Genomic DNA, 16,884 nt, shown 5'->3' on the forward strand with positions numbered 1-16,884 from the left:
GTAATTCATTTATGAATCAGCAAACCTTTGCACATATTGGCAAATGTCGATAAAACAGAAAAAAACTATTTTTGGCCAAAGTATCAGCTGGCCAACATGTTGGTAACCTACAGTTAATATTCTACAAGGGTTGGAAATAGGTGACATACGTCTTTAAATTTACAATCCAACTTGCATTATCAGCAACGTTTTTGCTTTGTTATGCATCCAATAATCACTACTTAATTAAACAGATGACTTTTTGTCTGCAAGTTAAGCATAGCAGATTTTTGGATTGACTGTTGTTTTTGTAATTTGCACCCATTAAAAAGTGTTAAAGTTTATGTCTTTAGGGAATTCAGCTGTAATCTCAAACCTGTGTATAAAATCTGAATCACCACACACACATTCATGTCTTGCTATCTGTAGTGAGGATCAATGTTGGCTCCCTTTGACTTGAATTGGTTTTCAGTCATTTTCAACGCTTTCTATGGCCTAACCTTAAAAGGACCCTAACCTAACCATAACTGGTGCACACCTCATCCTAACCCTTATCTAAACTCAATTCACACCTTAGCTCTAAACTTAACCCCTGGCAAAATATTTTGTAAGGCCAGAGAAAATGTCCTTACTTTACAACAACCTGACCTCACATTGCCTGTAAAATCACTCGGTTGGCCATCCGGGACCCCCCCCTTTTTCTTTTTAGGTTTGCTTGGTAGTGTCAGAAATTGGCAGCAGCACTGGTTCAAAAACATATGGTACTTTTTTGTCTGCAAACAACAAAAAAAAATGTTCCAGCTTCTTTCCTCAGGCACAAAATCCTTATCAAGGATATTAGGATAATAATGCTGCTGTTAAATTTCTCATTCCATAACAAATAATGTGTTTAAAGATACTAAAACCCCTTACATGCCAGTTTTGTTTCTCACAAAAAATTGATTCCCTACTAAGTAGATTCCTAAAGTAGATAGTGACAGCAATGCTGTTGCTAATATTTGTAGAATTTTTTTCTCCCGTAAAACTAGTTAAATTAGAACAATATATTTTATCTATTAGAAAACACAACAATTCAATGCATCAGGATATCCCCAGGAAGTCAGATTAGTCTATTTAGCTTAATGAGCATAGATATAAAAAATATATATATTTCAAAAAAATGCATACTTTAGCTAAGTTATAGGAAATGTATGCTCAAAATTATTCCTATAAAAATGGTAACGTTTATGATAAAGCAACCATATGAAACTCTTTCTATGTAGAAAATAAATCCAGGCGGAAAATGTAATGGTTTTATGTTTGTTTTTTCATATCAGTGCCAAGTATCTATTTTTTTTTGTTTTTTTTTTGCTACCATTTACTGCTAATTAATTTACAAGCAGAAATCAGCACTAATCCTCCTGTCTGTTAAATAATTCTCAGCTACTGTGGTGAGAAAATATGTGGGGAGACATTGATTTGCATTTAGATTTTTCACATGGGTCCTAATTATCACATTATGAATGTGTGTTTACTGAGCTATAGAGTAGATAAAGCATTTTGGAGACTTGATGTCTTGTAGGTACAAAGTTAAAGCTGTTAACTGTCTGTTCTCACACTGATCGGATGCTCTTTTTGTCACTGGCTGCTCTTCATCTCTCTAAAGTGTTTTTTTCACTTAAAAGCAGATGCTGGGTGGGGTGCGGTGGGGGGGTCAAGCATCCCAGAAACATCCCAGAAATGACAGAAGGAAAATAATCAGGACTGATGAAGAGCAGGAGGAATCAAAGACTCAGACATGATGATAAAAATAGATGGAGCTGGAGACATGAGAGAAAAGCTCCACAGCTTTAAACACAGACCACGCATCCTGAGAGTGCAGTTTCCTTAGCCACAGTTTCCCTAGCAACTTTCCTTTCCCTCTCTCCAGGAGCGTGTGAAGTGTCGACTCCTGGAGGGCCGAGAGCGCCTCAGTCGGGTCCGACGCAGCGCGGCGGCCACGGCGGAGCATACAGCGGCGGGGGGCTGCGAGGCCATGGACAGACAGCTGGGGGCGCTGTCACACGCCCTGGAGCAGTGGGAGGGAGCTGCCCTAAGGGCCAGAGATGGCCTGGAGGGGGCCCTGGCTGCTGCCGAAGCTTCAGAAGAAGAGTACGAACATCTAACCGCCTGCCTTGAGGAAAGGCTGAAAGAGTTTGATGGACGTCTGAGGCAGTGGAACCAGGAGCTGGTTAAGGCTGAGGGATGGAGCAGCGGTGAAGATGCAGTAGAGGGATGGAAGATGGCTAAGGTAATATATGTTTAAATAGTCTTCATGGTAATCTGAACTCATCCTTAAACAATAGTTTATTTAGAAAAAGAAACTGACTGGAATGTTAAAATGTTTGTATGCATGCAGAGAAAGTCATTAACATTGTTTAATAAAAAGGCAAACATGTAGACACATTCTGTATAAATCCTCTGCATTCATCCAGGAGTAATTACCCATTCTATTACTAAACCCTAAAAACAGATTAGTTTGTCACATCAGCTTAACTGGGAGGAAATAATGACAGCTACAATCCCATCAGTTTCCTATAGTCTTCTGCCTCCTCCCATATCTGCCTGTTTTTGTTTTTTATTGCCATTATTTCCCCCTATCTCTCCTCTCCAAACACTTACCCTTATTGTTATTTTGTTTTCCCTCAATCTTAACTCATCTTGCTGGAAATAAAAGGAGCAGTCTTTTCTTTTTTTTGGTTGCTGAGATTAAGCCTTGATCCCCCCTGCTCCTCACCTCCCCTGCTGCTCTGTCGCCAACCTCAACGGGATGTTTACAGTTTGACAATTGCTCCTCATTGTCAGGGCCGTGCCAGCATGCTCAACCTCACATCTCCTCCCGAGACTTCATCTGCCGCTCCTCTCTACTGCTTTCCTCAATTTGTGGGGCTGTCAAAGAACAGAGGAGGAGTTTTTTTTCGTCCCCCTCCTCCGCTCCTTTCTCCTCCTTCCAGCAGCTTGTTTCCTGTGTCCGGCCGTGTTTTCGTTGCGCGCTTGTTTGCGTGCGTTTGAACCGTTTCTGCGTCTGTGAGGGCTGACAGCTGAATTCCACTGGGAGAGGAGTAGAGGGAGGAAGAAAATGTGTGAGAGGGTATAAGTCGAATGAGTAGGAGGAGGGCGAGCGGAGAGAGAAAGTAGTAGAAGCTTATAGGAGGAGGGAGAGGAGGAGAAGAGAGCAAGGAGTCCATAGGAGAAGGGAGGGAGGGTTGTTTGATACGTCAGAGAGGGAGAGAAACGAGTGAGAGTCAGAGCTTGTACATATTTCATGGGAGACGATTTCATGACTCTGTTAGTGCAGAATGTGAGGGAGGCTGAGGAGAGCGGGAGAACGGTGTCCACAGCTCCTTCCTGTCACACTGTTCGAAGAACAGAAATGCCATTGAAGAAGCAACACTGTGAGTATGTGTTAGAGCGTCTAAGTATGTGGATACAAGAGGAGTGAAAAGATTTGAGCCAGGGTGTGAATAGGAATGAACAGACTGAGGTCTTTGGATTGGATCTGCCTCTCCTCAGCATGCATGGACAAACTGAGCTTGCTTCTTTCTGTTTTGCATGGTTTAGGATATTCTGGAGGACTTGCAGAGCGCTGAGTCGATGGCAGACAAGTTGAAAAGCCAACTGAATGACCTGGTTCGATACTCCAGGGACCTGGGCTCGCAGTCAGACCGAGTCACTGCCATCATTAAACAGCACAACAGGTGAGAAGAGGTTTTCTCATGCTGTGGCGTTGAAGTGAAGGACTATAAACATGTATGCATGTATGTGTTTGGCTCCAAAGCACCAAAGCTCATCATCAATATGCCATTGAGAAGTGACTCTAATTCTACGTATATTAAAATACTAAATAATAGTAAGCATAGTAATCACTCATAGTAATGACAATGTGTTCTGTATTCTAATTGAAAAGAAGAGCTTAGTTTGAATATTTGGTATATAACGGGTCCCTATCATTGAAACTTGCATTGTTCATTACTTGGTTATTATAACCAGCTTTCATTTCCGCATCCGATATTGATTTTGTCATCAAGATGCTAAAGTTCAGGGAGAGTTGTTTGGACCTCATGGTTTGGAAGACGATGGGAAAATATGGTTTAATCACAATCAGTATTGTATTATTCAACAGTAATATAGTGTATAGGTGAGTTACAGTAATGTCATGGAATCCTTAATTCGGTGAAACACAGCATTTACTTTCTGTATTTTTTTCCATGTCTTGTTTTTCTTTTTTTCAATGCATCCAACTGAACTTTAGAGGGAGTTTTAAAAAGGATGCCGATTGCCTATTAAAGAGGCATTACGCAGTTTTCTAATGATACTGCTACCTGTGGCCAAAACAGAGAACTGCAGCACTCTTCTGCTTGTTCTCATAGTACCACCTCGTACGTAAGGATTTTTGTCTTCTTTTTCACCTTATTTGGAGTTGCCATTGGTGTCGGAGATAAGCTGGATGTCTGTCGCTTCCGAGTATCCACAAAAACCGTCTTGAATATAGCGATACGATTGTTTGCTAGATTGGACCCATTTAACATGGTCCCTCTTGATGTCACATCCGCAGAACAGGGTGCAATCTTCCAACCTGAAGTACATTCAATGATAATGGGCTACAGGCTCATAAATGCATCGGCGCTGAACTACTGAGGTGTCAGTCTTTCGTCATAAATTGTAAAATAAAAAGGCTTTCTATAAGATTTTTTCAGTAAAAACCAAAATATCTCTTTAAGTAAAAAGTGAAAAAAACAAGATACTTAATATATTTTACAAAGCCCATTTGACAATGGGACAATTTGATCCGATCCCCATCTAATCTAAACTGTATTGGTTTTGCTTTATTGCTCATGCTCTACTTTTCCATGAAGTATTTTGTAAGACCATGTGTTTTTCTGCAACTTACCAAGTAGCAGAAAATCCTTTTATGTACATCGTACTGTTTTTCATAGTTTCACTGGCCTATGAAAAAGGTAGCCTATCGCACATTTCGGGACATTTCTTATATGGCTATAAACCTCCAGTGTTTATATGTAATATCTATTAATCATTTTATAACATTTTGGATCTATTTTTTTTACTGACTTACCGCGCAAGATACCTGCAAAGGAGGAACTGATAAGCTATTAGCTGTCTAGAAATGTACAATATTAACAAGTATGGCAAGTATGTATTGTATATCATCATCTAATTAGATTTATATATTTTAAATGCAAAGCATTTTTGCTCTTGTTTTTTGTTTGGATGATGAGTGTTAGAATTTAAGAAAGACAGATTACCTGTTTGATCATTTGATTCTCAAAGCGCATTTTGATGCAATGTCTGTCTACCATCCATGGTTCAATCTCCATGGTTACCAACTATATTCTAGGTGGACGTGTTTCATTTCCATTACCATAACAGTGCAGCATTAAAGGTGTAGTGGAGGATCTTGATAAATTTTTGACAAGACCGCCCTCTCCACTTAAAGAAAAAAATAATGCACATGCACAACCCTGTACCCATTTCTCCTCGTGCACACTCTGTTTAAAAGTTGCTGTTTGCATCGCTCATACAAGCTTAGTTTCCAGAAGAAGATTTGCAATTTTTCCACTTTCAGACTCACCACTGGTAATTAAAAAATGGGGACGAGCACTTAGGACTGCCTTACGTAAACATATCAGAATGATTGACAATTAGGAGGATCATTTTGATGATCAACCTGTAAAAAAAAGCATCCTCCACTATACCTTTAAGATATTTGTCCTGCAAAAGACCTACTACTTTGTTGTCTTGACTAACTGATGTTAGCTGTCATCTTTCTAGCATGTCTAGTTTTATACAAAGACTTGATGGAGTCACCCAAAAAGTGAAAACACATTAGTATCTCGTGATGGATGCACTTAGTCTGTATTTCAATCCATCCATCCATCCATCCATCCATCCATCCATCCATCCATCCATCCATCCATCCATCCATCCATCCATCCATCCATCCATCCATCCGGGAGGACTGGTGTCTATCTCTGGCAGTCTATGAGCGAGAGGCGGGGTACACCCTCGACAGGCCAGTGAGTAGCAGGGTTGTCACACTCATGTTTATAAACTGTGGGAGGAAGCTGGAGTATTCGGTGAGAACCCACCCATGCACGTGGAGAACATGCAAACTCCATGCAGAAAGACCCTGGGCCAAGAATTGAACCCAAAACCTTCTTGCTGGGTGTGTGTTTAAAGCTGTGTTTAAGCTTTCATTTAATTTCTAAAGTGGGCTCTCTTATTGGTTCTGTGAACCATTGCTAACTACATACAGATAACACACTGTATCTTTCATATATGATTTAATTGATAAAACTTTATTGCAAAACCAGTAAGAAAAATACTGTGAACACATTGGCTACAATATCTCTTAGCTAGTCGGGTGCCACTGTTCTAGCTTTGGTATAAAGCAGCTGCACTGGATTGCTAATGGTAGCTTGTATTCAAAAAGCAACAAACTAAGTGTAGGGCTGGACAAATAATTGTGTTAATTTGAGTTGGTGAATAAGATGATCTGCCAATGGAATGAGGATATTTACTCTTAAAATAAGATAATTAGATATAATGCACTTGAAATAAAATAATGCAGTTGATTTTCCTTATTTTAAATGTAAATTGTCTTATTGTCTTATTAAGTGTGTCTCACTTAACTGCTCAATTCAAGAAAAAAATGAACTTATTTTAGGAAAATTGACTTACTTAGATTTACAGTTTTTGCAGTGTAGTTATTGGTAATCAGCCTAAACTGGGTCTGCCACACAGAAGGGAAAGAAGAATTGCACTATTGCGCAAATCCATGCATGTGAGCTAGAAGTAAGCATTCTTCCATGCAACAGTCAAGTTCTGCGTCAGTGAACTTTGGATGGAAGAGCATTTATGGTTGAGTAAAAATCAGAATCAATAAACTCAGACCTGACCAAAGCCCAACTAACACACTTAAACTTTTGGCCTGAGCCCAAAGAAAATCCAACATAGAGAATATATATATATTTTTTAAAGTATTACTGCTATTCGACACAGCCAATCTGTAAGATCCAAACCAATGTCCTGACTTTGCACCTAAGGAATGTTAGGTTCAGCCCCACTCAGCAAGAACAGTGCACCTCACAGAAAGCACTAACACAGGGTGGGTCTGGCCCAGATGTGCGTGTCATGTATCACAGCTTGGTAATACACCCAAGCTCCCAGCTTGGGTGTATTACCTACTGGACCCAACTTTGTCACTTTTCACAAAATAGTAAAACAACTAAAGTGCTAGTCTTCTTTTTTATACGATGCAATCATGTTATTATCCATTACATCTAAATAGATAATCAGAATCAGTATTCCTTTTATTCCGGGAATTCTGATTTTATATTGCATGAGAATGAAAAATCTTACAGCCTGACCTGACTTTCATGTGTAATATCAAAACCTAACTCAACCCAGGTTCAGGTTGAGCTTAGTTTTGGCATTGGCTTGAGCACAAAATGTATACCCTTATTTAAAGCCTTGAATCCCTAGAGCTGAAGATGGATATGGTTGCATAGAGAAAATCAAAGTAAAAAAAGCAATCCCAATTTTGGTCCAAGAATATCTTAATTCTTTTTTTTGTCAAAATCAAACAGATGTAGTGCCGAGTAGATGTTATCTGTCACACTTTCTTCTGTTCTCAGTATTAGTATCACAGCCAGTAATACCGTTGTTTGCATTTATATTGGGTGCTACCGGATGAAGAGTTCCCACATTAACTAAACTGAATGCAAATGATTCAAGCTTAGCAGAGGAAAAACAGCAGTAATAATTTTGCACAAAAAAGATGCACATAACAGGTTCCCTGCATGCTGGTGACAGTACACAAGTAGTGAGCCCATGTGTTCATCACAGAGATGTGTGTATGATGTTAATTTGGCAAAGACTGATAGAAGCCGTAGAGCCACTGTTTGCTAAGTGACATGTTAGCATTTTCTTTACTGTGTTTGTGTTACTCTGTGGTCAGAGTTCTTCACTGAAAAATGCACAAGCATTATCTGATGTGCAGAAAATTAATTAAAGGTAGTGTTCATATATTTTCAGTCTTTTTTGATTAAATGTTAGGGTGTGTTCATGAAATAACAAAAGAACGAGCTGAGGTAAACTTGCCTGAAATGCTTCTGCATTGAATTTTGTTGGAGCGTCGATTTGCAAGCACAAGCTTCAATAATTGTGTCGCTTGTCAGCCTGACACTGACTTGGCCTGTGCACTTGTTGCACCTGCCCTGAATTAAGCTCTGAAAAGAAGAATGAACAAAGGAAAAGAAGAGTCCAAGGATGAAGATGGAGGAGCAAGCTGCCTCCTTTTTTTGTAGCACAAACCAAATTTTGTCTGTCACCACATAAAAAAAAAAAACAGCCTCCTCCAGACATGCCGTTCAAGCTCTCATCACTCCATTAAAACTCAAGGTTGTTTCTGTGTCCATTTAGGTGTTTGCCTTTTGTTTTTTTACATCTCCCTGTGGACTCTAGAGTATGGTTAAACAGCTGCCCACCTCTTATCTACTGTTCAGCAGTCTCCCCCCTTTGATAACCTACTTTAATCTACACTAGGGGTGAATGGTAGAGATTTTTATTTTTGTTTTTCTATATATCATTGTTAGCAATCTACTGTAAACTGCTTTCTTTTGCTTGTAAACGATACTCATGTTAGTGTATTGTACAAAATACAGAAAGTCATTTTGATACCATGTATATAGGATGCTTAAAAAGTTTACTTAACAATTATATAGATATAAATGTACTTGTATTGGTATGTTTGTATTTTTTGCATGTTCAGTTCATGGCTCAATTGATAACAAATCAATAATATGGGTAAGATGTAAAAAATATATATTTTTATTCTTTATTTTTACCTTTAATTTGCATTTTGGGTTCACTTGAGGTTTTAATTTCCATACTTGTTGACATTCTTATTACTATATAGATATATCTTTAGCCATTTTTCACTTCCACATGTGTTGCATTTAATTGCCTTAAGAAGATGAATTGAGTTTAATATATATCATGCTTCAGCAATGCATTAAAACATGTTTTATGTGTGTTCAGCTGATGTATTTTCATTTGGACATGATGGATCATCTGGAAATCTGGCATGATTATTACATGTTCTTACGGATTTCATCATCAGTGATTTGATACAAGCGCTACTGAATGTTGCAGCAATCTCCTTTATAACAAGTCTCAGTCTCATGCTACACTTCACATATCTTCTAGCAAAGATTCTCTCCCCTACCACACTTCGTAATGCCAATTATTTGACTACTTGGGAGCATTATTATACCATTGTTGGGCATACATAGTTTTAAGAGCTTTATTTTTATGAGAGTTTAATGTATACTTTTTCAATTAAATTAATATTTTTGCTCTGCACAACGCTAAATGTTATATTGATGCATTTTATTTTATTTTTAATGAATCATTTTGTTAAAAGAGTTGTAACTTTAGCGAGCTGACTGGATTTGATTTCACATAACTGATCATTGATGCAGTTGTTTGCATGCCTAAATAGTGGAAAATTTTGTGATGGAAGCCTAATGTTTAAGAACATGGGAAGGACTTCTCAACAGATGGAAAGAGCTGCAATACCAAAACCAATGACTGGCATTGGTCTACCTTACAAAACATTTCATCTTTTTTTTTTTTTAAATAACACTTTAACTTAAAGGCATTGGACCAAATACTAACCCATGCAGATCATTTCTTACAATTTTATTCAGTAAATACGTTTTTTTCTTTTACATTATAGATATATCCATATTGAAGAATGATATATATATATATATATATATATATATATATATATATATATATATATATATATATATTTAAATATATATATAGTTAAAGTATTTTACAGTATATCCAGAGCAAGTCTTCAACTTGCAGAATTTCATTTTATTTATGTCTCTATTTGTTCTTTAACAAAAGAACAATGAACCTGAGGCCGTTCTAAGTTCTACTTCCTCACCTCTATCTCACACGTTTTCTTACAGAAGCAGGCTGTCATGCCTCGTTCTCGCCATCATGTCACCCCTGTGAACTCTTGCCCCTGTCATATGTTGCCTCTCACCCCCCTCCCATGTGATGCCCGTTTTCCACCATCCCCCATTTTTCGCTCCTTGCCCCAGCATTCGTTCATTCCACTTCACCCACTTTGCCATTTCTCCACCTGGAGGTTTCTCATAAACAACCACATGCCTTTCCTCTGTTGGGCTTGAACAATATGATAGATACGCACATGGTCCTTCTTTTGATGAACATGGAGTAAATAAACAGCAATTTCTCTGTTTTTAGCTTCCCTTAAAAAAAAAAAAAAAAACTTCCCCATGAAGATTGCAGCCCGTGAGCAACATGTTAAAGATTTTTCTCTCTTGTTTCCCCGCAGCCTCAGTCTCCGTGCATCCCGGGAGTGTCAAAATAAGGAGCGCCTGTTGGAGCAGAGGTTCCGTGCAGCGCTGAGAGACTTCCAACAATGGCTGGTCAATGCCAAAATCAGTACCGCCAAATGCTTTGATGTGCCGCAGACTGTCACAGAGGTCTCCACCGCTTTGCAGAGAATCCAAGTAAGCAAATCGGGAAACATTGCAGCATTTTCTTGTAATTATATGTACTTTATTACCTCCAAGTCTTGCATGCAGAATTTAAATATACTTCTTTTAAACTATTCAATTATTGCACTGATTTTGTTTGTCTGCATTTTGTTTGTCTGCATGTTAAATATGCAGTGCACAGAAAATAAAAAAAACTGATCATTGTATGAATAATGAATATTAAATTTAAATATTCAATAACCTGTTTAGCATTTGTGAGTTGTAGGACAGAGATCACTGACCCACAGCCTGGAAAGCAGATACAAAACATTACCATTTGTTGTTACTGCTATGAACTAGCAGTCAGCTTGAATGTAGCAGTTATAGTTTCAATCAATATCTGTTGATGTTAAAGTCTGGTGGCATTAAATTAACCAGCTGCAAGTATTTTTCTCCAATACTTAGAGAAGATCAGAAACTTTGACAACGCTGCAAATTGATTGCTGCTGGCTACATGCTAGAGCTGTGCTTTATTTAACAGTGTGTGCAATATGAGCTCTACAAAGAGAGGAATAATGATGTAATCAATGTGTAATCAATCCACTTTCAATAGCAGCTTACTCACAGGGATGACTATTTGAATATGCCTCCTTTAAACTAGCCTCATGTGTGCTTGTTAAACTGCTGGGACTTTTATTAGCTGCAATTAGTTAGAAATGTGTAAATGTGCTTTAAAGAGATGAAGAAGGGCTTCGCAGCAAGTCCCTGTGCCATTGCAGTCCAATTTTAATATTTCTGGAAGACTTTGGCACATCTGGGAGCTTCCTTAGAGCGCATCGTGGTTCTGGCTCAGACTCAGGAGCTTATCAGTTGAGGTGGACGCCTCCACATACCTGGAACCTGACAGTTAATTAACTCTCAGTCGCCTGACCAAATCCACACACATTATGAAAGCATCAAAGAAGTGGTGTTTCTCCTACTGCTTAACTCTGGTTTGAAGACGGTAAGGTGAAATTTTACCCTCATGAGTAATTTAATTAGCAGGCACGAGGTCACAGGATAAGGTAAGCTAAGAACGCCGATATGTCAAAGACAGTTATTTTAAAAGATCATATTTTTCCATCTAGATGCGTCTAAAGAATTACCTTTCAATATTTTTACCAGTTTAAAAAACATCTTTAGGGGAGAATATGGAGGATAGAGGAATACTGAATCAATCATGTTTTATTTATTATTGACTTGGTGAGGAATGTGGAACAATGTTTCCACATGGCTGACCTCCAGGAGGGTCGGCGTGGGAGGGGCGCAGGGCATCCACTGTGTCATGCTTAATTGGTGTTGTACAGTTACACTAGCGGGCTCAGAATGGTGGTAAGTGGTTAGGTGGTAAATGAATGTAGAGCAGACAGACTAAACAAAGAAAGCGAGCGATAAAGAGATAAAGACTTTCCGAGCTCATGTTTGAAGAGGCTGTAGCGGTAGTCTCTGTTAGCGATGTGCTGACTGCACAGATGGTGGAGCCGTCCCTGCTGCGCGACTGTCATCAGCTCAGCTCTGAGGGAGGGGTGGCTGCGGAGGCTGCGTGTGTGCCTTTGTATGCGTTTACATTGTCAGTGGGTAGCTATGTATGAAACTAACATCTTTCAGGGTCACTGACTTTGCTCATCTCTGATAGCATCGATGTGCTTCTGCAAGGAGAACCGCTAATGTCTTCAACTTCCCAATATATGTCCTGAAATTCCAAATAAAGATTAACAAAGTATATCAACAAATATTTAAAAAAGGAACTGAATAAGTTATCATTCAGTCAATTTTTCTTTCATTTCCCTTACACACCACCCTCCTTTTGTATAAACAGTGACAGTTCCTTTGTCTTTCTTTATGCATCCCTTCAGGAGTTCTTGAGTGACAGGGAGAACGGCCAGGCCAGACTCAGTACAGTTGGAGCCAGCGGGGAGCTCCTGATGGCCGTCGTGTCCAAAGATAGAGTGGAGGGAATCAAGGCCAAGGTGGCAAATGCCCGGGAGGACTGGAAGAGCCTAATGAGTAACCTGCAAGTGAGGGAAGATGCTCTCAAGGTTGGTTCTATTTGGGTGCCAGCGTACTTTGATTATGACTTCAAGAAAGAAAATCTGCTGTTCATTTGAAATAAATGCAGACCATCAGGGTAATTTATTTCATTTCCACCTCAGAATAGACGTTTGTGCAATTTTTGTGCAATACATTGAGATTTTTCTAATGCTAAAATATTTTCCAATAGTGTTTCAAAAAGTACTCCTACCCCTTGACTTTTTTTCATGAAAGCTACATCCTTCAATGTGTTTATTAGGATTACAACAATAGACCAAAACAATGTAGTTTCTTCTTAACAGAATGATCCAATTTATGTCACATGTTTTGTGTTAGATTTAGCTGGGTACTTTCACTAGGCCTTGAAACTCTTTGATCCAACCATTACCTTAGTATGCTGTATGTATAGAGCTGTTGGATCATGATATTCCGGCAAAGTCTCAAGGCTTATGTAGTGTTTTGCATCCTATATCCCAGCAGTGCAATGTATTTAACTCAGTTGCAGAAACTCTGTACCCACTAATGGAAAACCTCCCCACAGTATTATACAACCACCACCCTGTTTAATTTGAGCTATGGTGTTTAAGGCGACTACTTAAATCTCATCAGAGATCCTTCTTCTGATTACTCTCTGGCCTTCGTTGCTTGTGGCAAACTTTTTCTTTCATCAAATACTTTCTTCTTTCTATTTCTTCAACAGAGGCCAGAATTATGCAGTTTACAATTAATAGCTGTCTTGTGACCAGACACCCCTGCCTGGTCTTTAGATCGTTGAATCTCCCTCAGTGTTGCTAAGGGCCTCTTGGCTACCACTTGGAATAAATGCTGTTTTTGCCCAGACTCATTTAAGCTGGTCATCTTAATTCTGCAAAACTATTCATTTGCAGTAGATAGTTTAAGCTATCTTATTTTATTAAACTTCTCTTTGTTTGTCGCTGTTGTTGTATGCTATGTTTTTCCAATCTTTGTAATTTCGTTTGTTCACTAATGTTCAGGCATCTGAGACCTTCACAATACAGCTGTGCTTATACTGAGATCTATATACATACATGTACTAATCAGGGGGAAACTAAAGGTGTTTTGGTCTAACGTATTTTATTAGATAAAAAGACAGATTTAAAGAGGCTGAATGTAAACACACACTACAATGTTCAGTTTTAAACTCTTTTTAGATGTATTTCTTTTTTTCAATTACATAAATAATGGGGATGTCTGATATGAGCTAAAAGGTTTATATCGGAATATGATGGCCTTAATCTAAAATTTCAGATATAAGCTAACTGATATGATTACTTTCCTTCCATCTGCTTCTATTCGTATTAGCTCAACATCAGTATCGGTTAATACTCAAAGCTGCAATATCTGTATCATATTGAATATGAAATATTTGTATCAGGACAACCCTGCAGATTTCATTTCAGAGTATAATGGATATATGTTTCCTGTGCAGTGAGACACTTCTGTGCTTGTGCTACATTTTCTAGAACCTTCAGTCTCAGATGTCTGAGTTTGAAGCCAGTGCTGAGCCCCTACAAGACTGGCTCAACAGCACAGAGTCCAGAGTCCAGGAGAGTACGGCCCGCCTGCACGACCTTCCGACTAAGAAACAGGAGCTCAGCAAACTGCAGGTGTTTTGTCGCCCAAAGTCCTTTTCATACACTTGCTTGAATAATGTTCTCTGATGCATTACAGTTTTCACAAAAATTACATTACTGTTATAATTATTCTGGATATTCATGAGGCCATATGTTAGTTTTGCATCATTTCATGGTCACTCCTGCAACAATTCATTTCATATATCTTGAGGGCATTATTAATTCAAATGCATCTGAAACAGTTTTATACAGAGAGGGAGCTTTTCATATTTCTCTTTCAAGCTGGTATCCCTGGTATTTTCTCATTTCCTGTTTTCATTTCAACAAGCCTTGTCTTTACAACACAAAGTGAATATTAAGTAGGGTAATAAATGGTTACCTCTCCATTAGATATGAATCCCTAAAGTACCAATTTGAAATCCTTAGGGAGCAAAAGAAGGACCTAATTACATTAGCTGAGGACCAGTGGATCAAAATAGAGCTGCATCTTGACACAATAGTCAGAGGAGAAGTCCAGAAATCTAATTAATTCTCCTTTCTGTCAGAGCTGAAGTGCTGCGTGGCTAAAAGGCCTTTTTTTCTAGAAGCGATAACAGTGTCTGGCAGATACAGGAGCAGAAGAGAGGCACGAAGCATCAAAGAGATAAAATTGACAACATAGAAAAACTATATCAAGCCCATCTCAAAGCACTGTGCTTATCATTGTGTCTATTTTTGTATTTGTTCTGCTGCTGCTACACCTCCCATCGTTGCCTTTTGTGTGTCCCTGCCAGTAATTACATTTCTGCACCCCCCCCTCGCAGCACCTGAAATACAATACAATACAATACTTGCAGGCTACAGTGTTTGTACCTGTGTTGGTCCTCTTTATCCTGTCACTACAGTACCCCCCACCTTCAGATTTTTCCCTGTGCTGTATGGCGGTGTCCAAATGGATCACAGCATTTCTATTTTAAAGGGGAACATCTACCGGAACATTTGCTGATGTTTGCATTATGGTTTTCTATGTTCTGAAATGGTTATGTTACTTTTTTTTTTTGTCACTCAATCCTGCATCCCACTCTGCTCCTCATGTGTCTGTCGAGAAAAAAAAAGCACTTTTTTTAATATAACATAGCTAATATTGACTCCTTTGCAATCTGTCACTCTCAAACTTGAACTACTAACATCACGTTGCTCCGTCTCTCTTTTACCTTCCCTCCTCTTACGCTGTAAAGTCTGTGCTGGAGGAGATGGCTAGTCGAGAGGTAGAGCTGGACAGGCTGAGGGATAAAGCTCATCATCTCTGGGAGGGACAAGCAGCTGGAAAGGGCTTCGTCCACAGAGTATCTCAGCTGTCAGCGCAGTACCTATCCCTCAGTAACCTAACCAAGGTAACACTGCTTCCACTCTGCAGCCCCGTATATTCTTACTCATGCCTTTGTTGCAGAAATGCAGCAGCATGCTCAGCATGATTCGTGTTCTGCTAATAGGAATCATTCAACTGTCTGTAAATAAATACTTTTCACTGTGTTTACTGTTAAGTCATGCAATGTCGCAATAATCTTATCAATGCATGTCTGGTAAAAACGTTCGCTGTACAGGTTTGGAACTTTGATGGTTATATTCTTAACTACTGGTTTTGTGGAGCTTTGACCTGCAGTTACCAAGTTTGGTCATTTCCTGTTTTCTTTATTTTATATAAAAGGATATAAAAATTTAAATTAATGTTTTCTCTTGGTTCCATCCCTTAACTAGTCTTTTAATATGTTTTAGGAGGTTGGGTGATGTGAAACGGTCCATGTGTACAGAGGCAAAAAACTTATCAATATAAATTGTTTTCAGCATTTTATAGAATTCATAATCGAAAATCTTATACTCATTGGAACCCATAATGGAATTATTTGCCGGACACTCGGCCTGGAATTCACATAAATAGAACACGGACAAAAAAGATTAAAACACATGGAATTTATAAGACACATCGAGAACAAAAGTGGATAACTAGCTAAAAAACATTCCTGAGGAGAAGTATGAAAATATGTACATGGGGATGTTGCAGCCTATGAACAGACATTGGTCATGAAATTGACTATGAGGTGTGGCGATTGCTTTTTACAGCTTTGTCGGAGGAAGCAGTTTTTAAGCCTGTGTGTTCTGGCTATAATGTTTATAATTTGTTTAAAACACAAAAAATCATAAGGAGCAAGAACCACAGCAGTTATCTGAGCCACCATCTTCCCAGGTAGTGATTGGTAACATAGCTAAATAGCAGACTCCATGTGTATTCTTTCTTTTACCCCGACTTTTCAAAAGGCTCCAAGTAGGGCTGGTTGATTTACTGATAAAATCGATGTATAAAATTTTCTATGCACAAGAATTTCATTATTTAAGTTTTGAATATCCAACCAGTTATTTTTCAGGGTTGAAAAATCATATTTTATTAGTTAAAATTTTATTTTTTTGGTGCCTCTCTACAAATAAATATCTAATGTAATTTAGCAGATCATACTAGTCCAGCTAACCTCCTCAGGGTTCCTGAGGTTGCAGCTTCATCAACATGAAAAAGGGGGAAAAGAATGATTGAAATAAAAGCTAGTTTTTGAAAGTAGTTTATATCATTTGCCATTTTTGTTATAAAATTTATTGAAGTAAAATAATCATTAAATGAAATTTGATAGTTAAAAATCTGAGATTCC

General features: G+C 38.5%; 1 protein-coding gene across 1 annotated transcript in view; it reads left to right on the plus strand.

The window, feature by feature from the left end:
- Positions 1–16,884, plus strand: part of LOC107081417 (nesprin-1-like) — a 150,736-nt gene that overhangs the window by 54,415 nt on the left and 79,437 nt on the right. The window contains exons 53-58 of the mRNA XM_015369602.1: positions 1,889–2,248; positions 3,559–3,695; positions 10,397–10,574; positions 12,437–12,619; positions 14,096–14,239; positions 15,424–15,579. Of these exons, the coding sequence (XP_015225088.1) occupies positions 1,889–2,248; positions 3,559–3,695; positions 10,397–10,574; positions 12,437–12,619; positions 14,096–14,239; positions 15,424–15,579 (1,158 nt within the window). The remainder of the gene's footprint in view (positions 1–1,888; positions 2,249–3,558; positions 3,696–10,396; positions 10,575–12,436; positions 12,620–14,095; positions 14,240–15,423; positions 15,580–16,884) is intronic.

The sequence above is a fragment of the Cyprinodon variegatus genome, unplaced genomic scaffold (assembly GCF_000732505.1).
Source record: "Cyprinodon variegatus isolate N-32 unplaced genomic scaffold, C_variegatus-1.0 Scaffold38, whole genome shotgun sequence".
NCBI classification, from domain to species: Eukaryota; Metazoa; Chordata; class Actinopteri; order Cyprinodontiformes; family Cyprinodontidae; genus Cyprinodon; species Cyprinodon variegatus.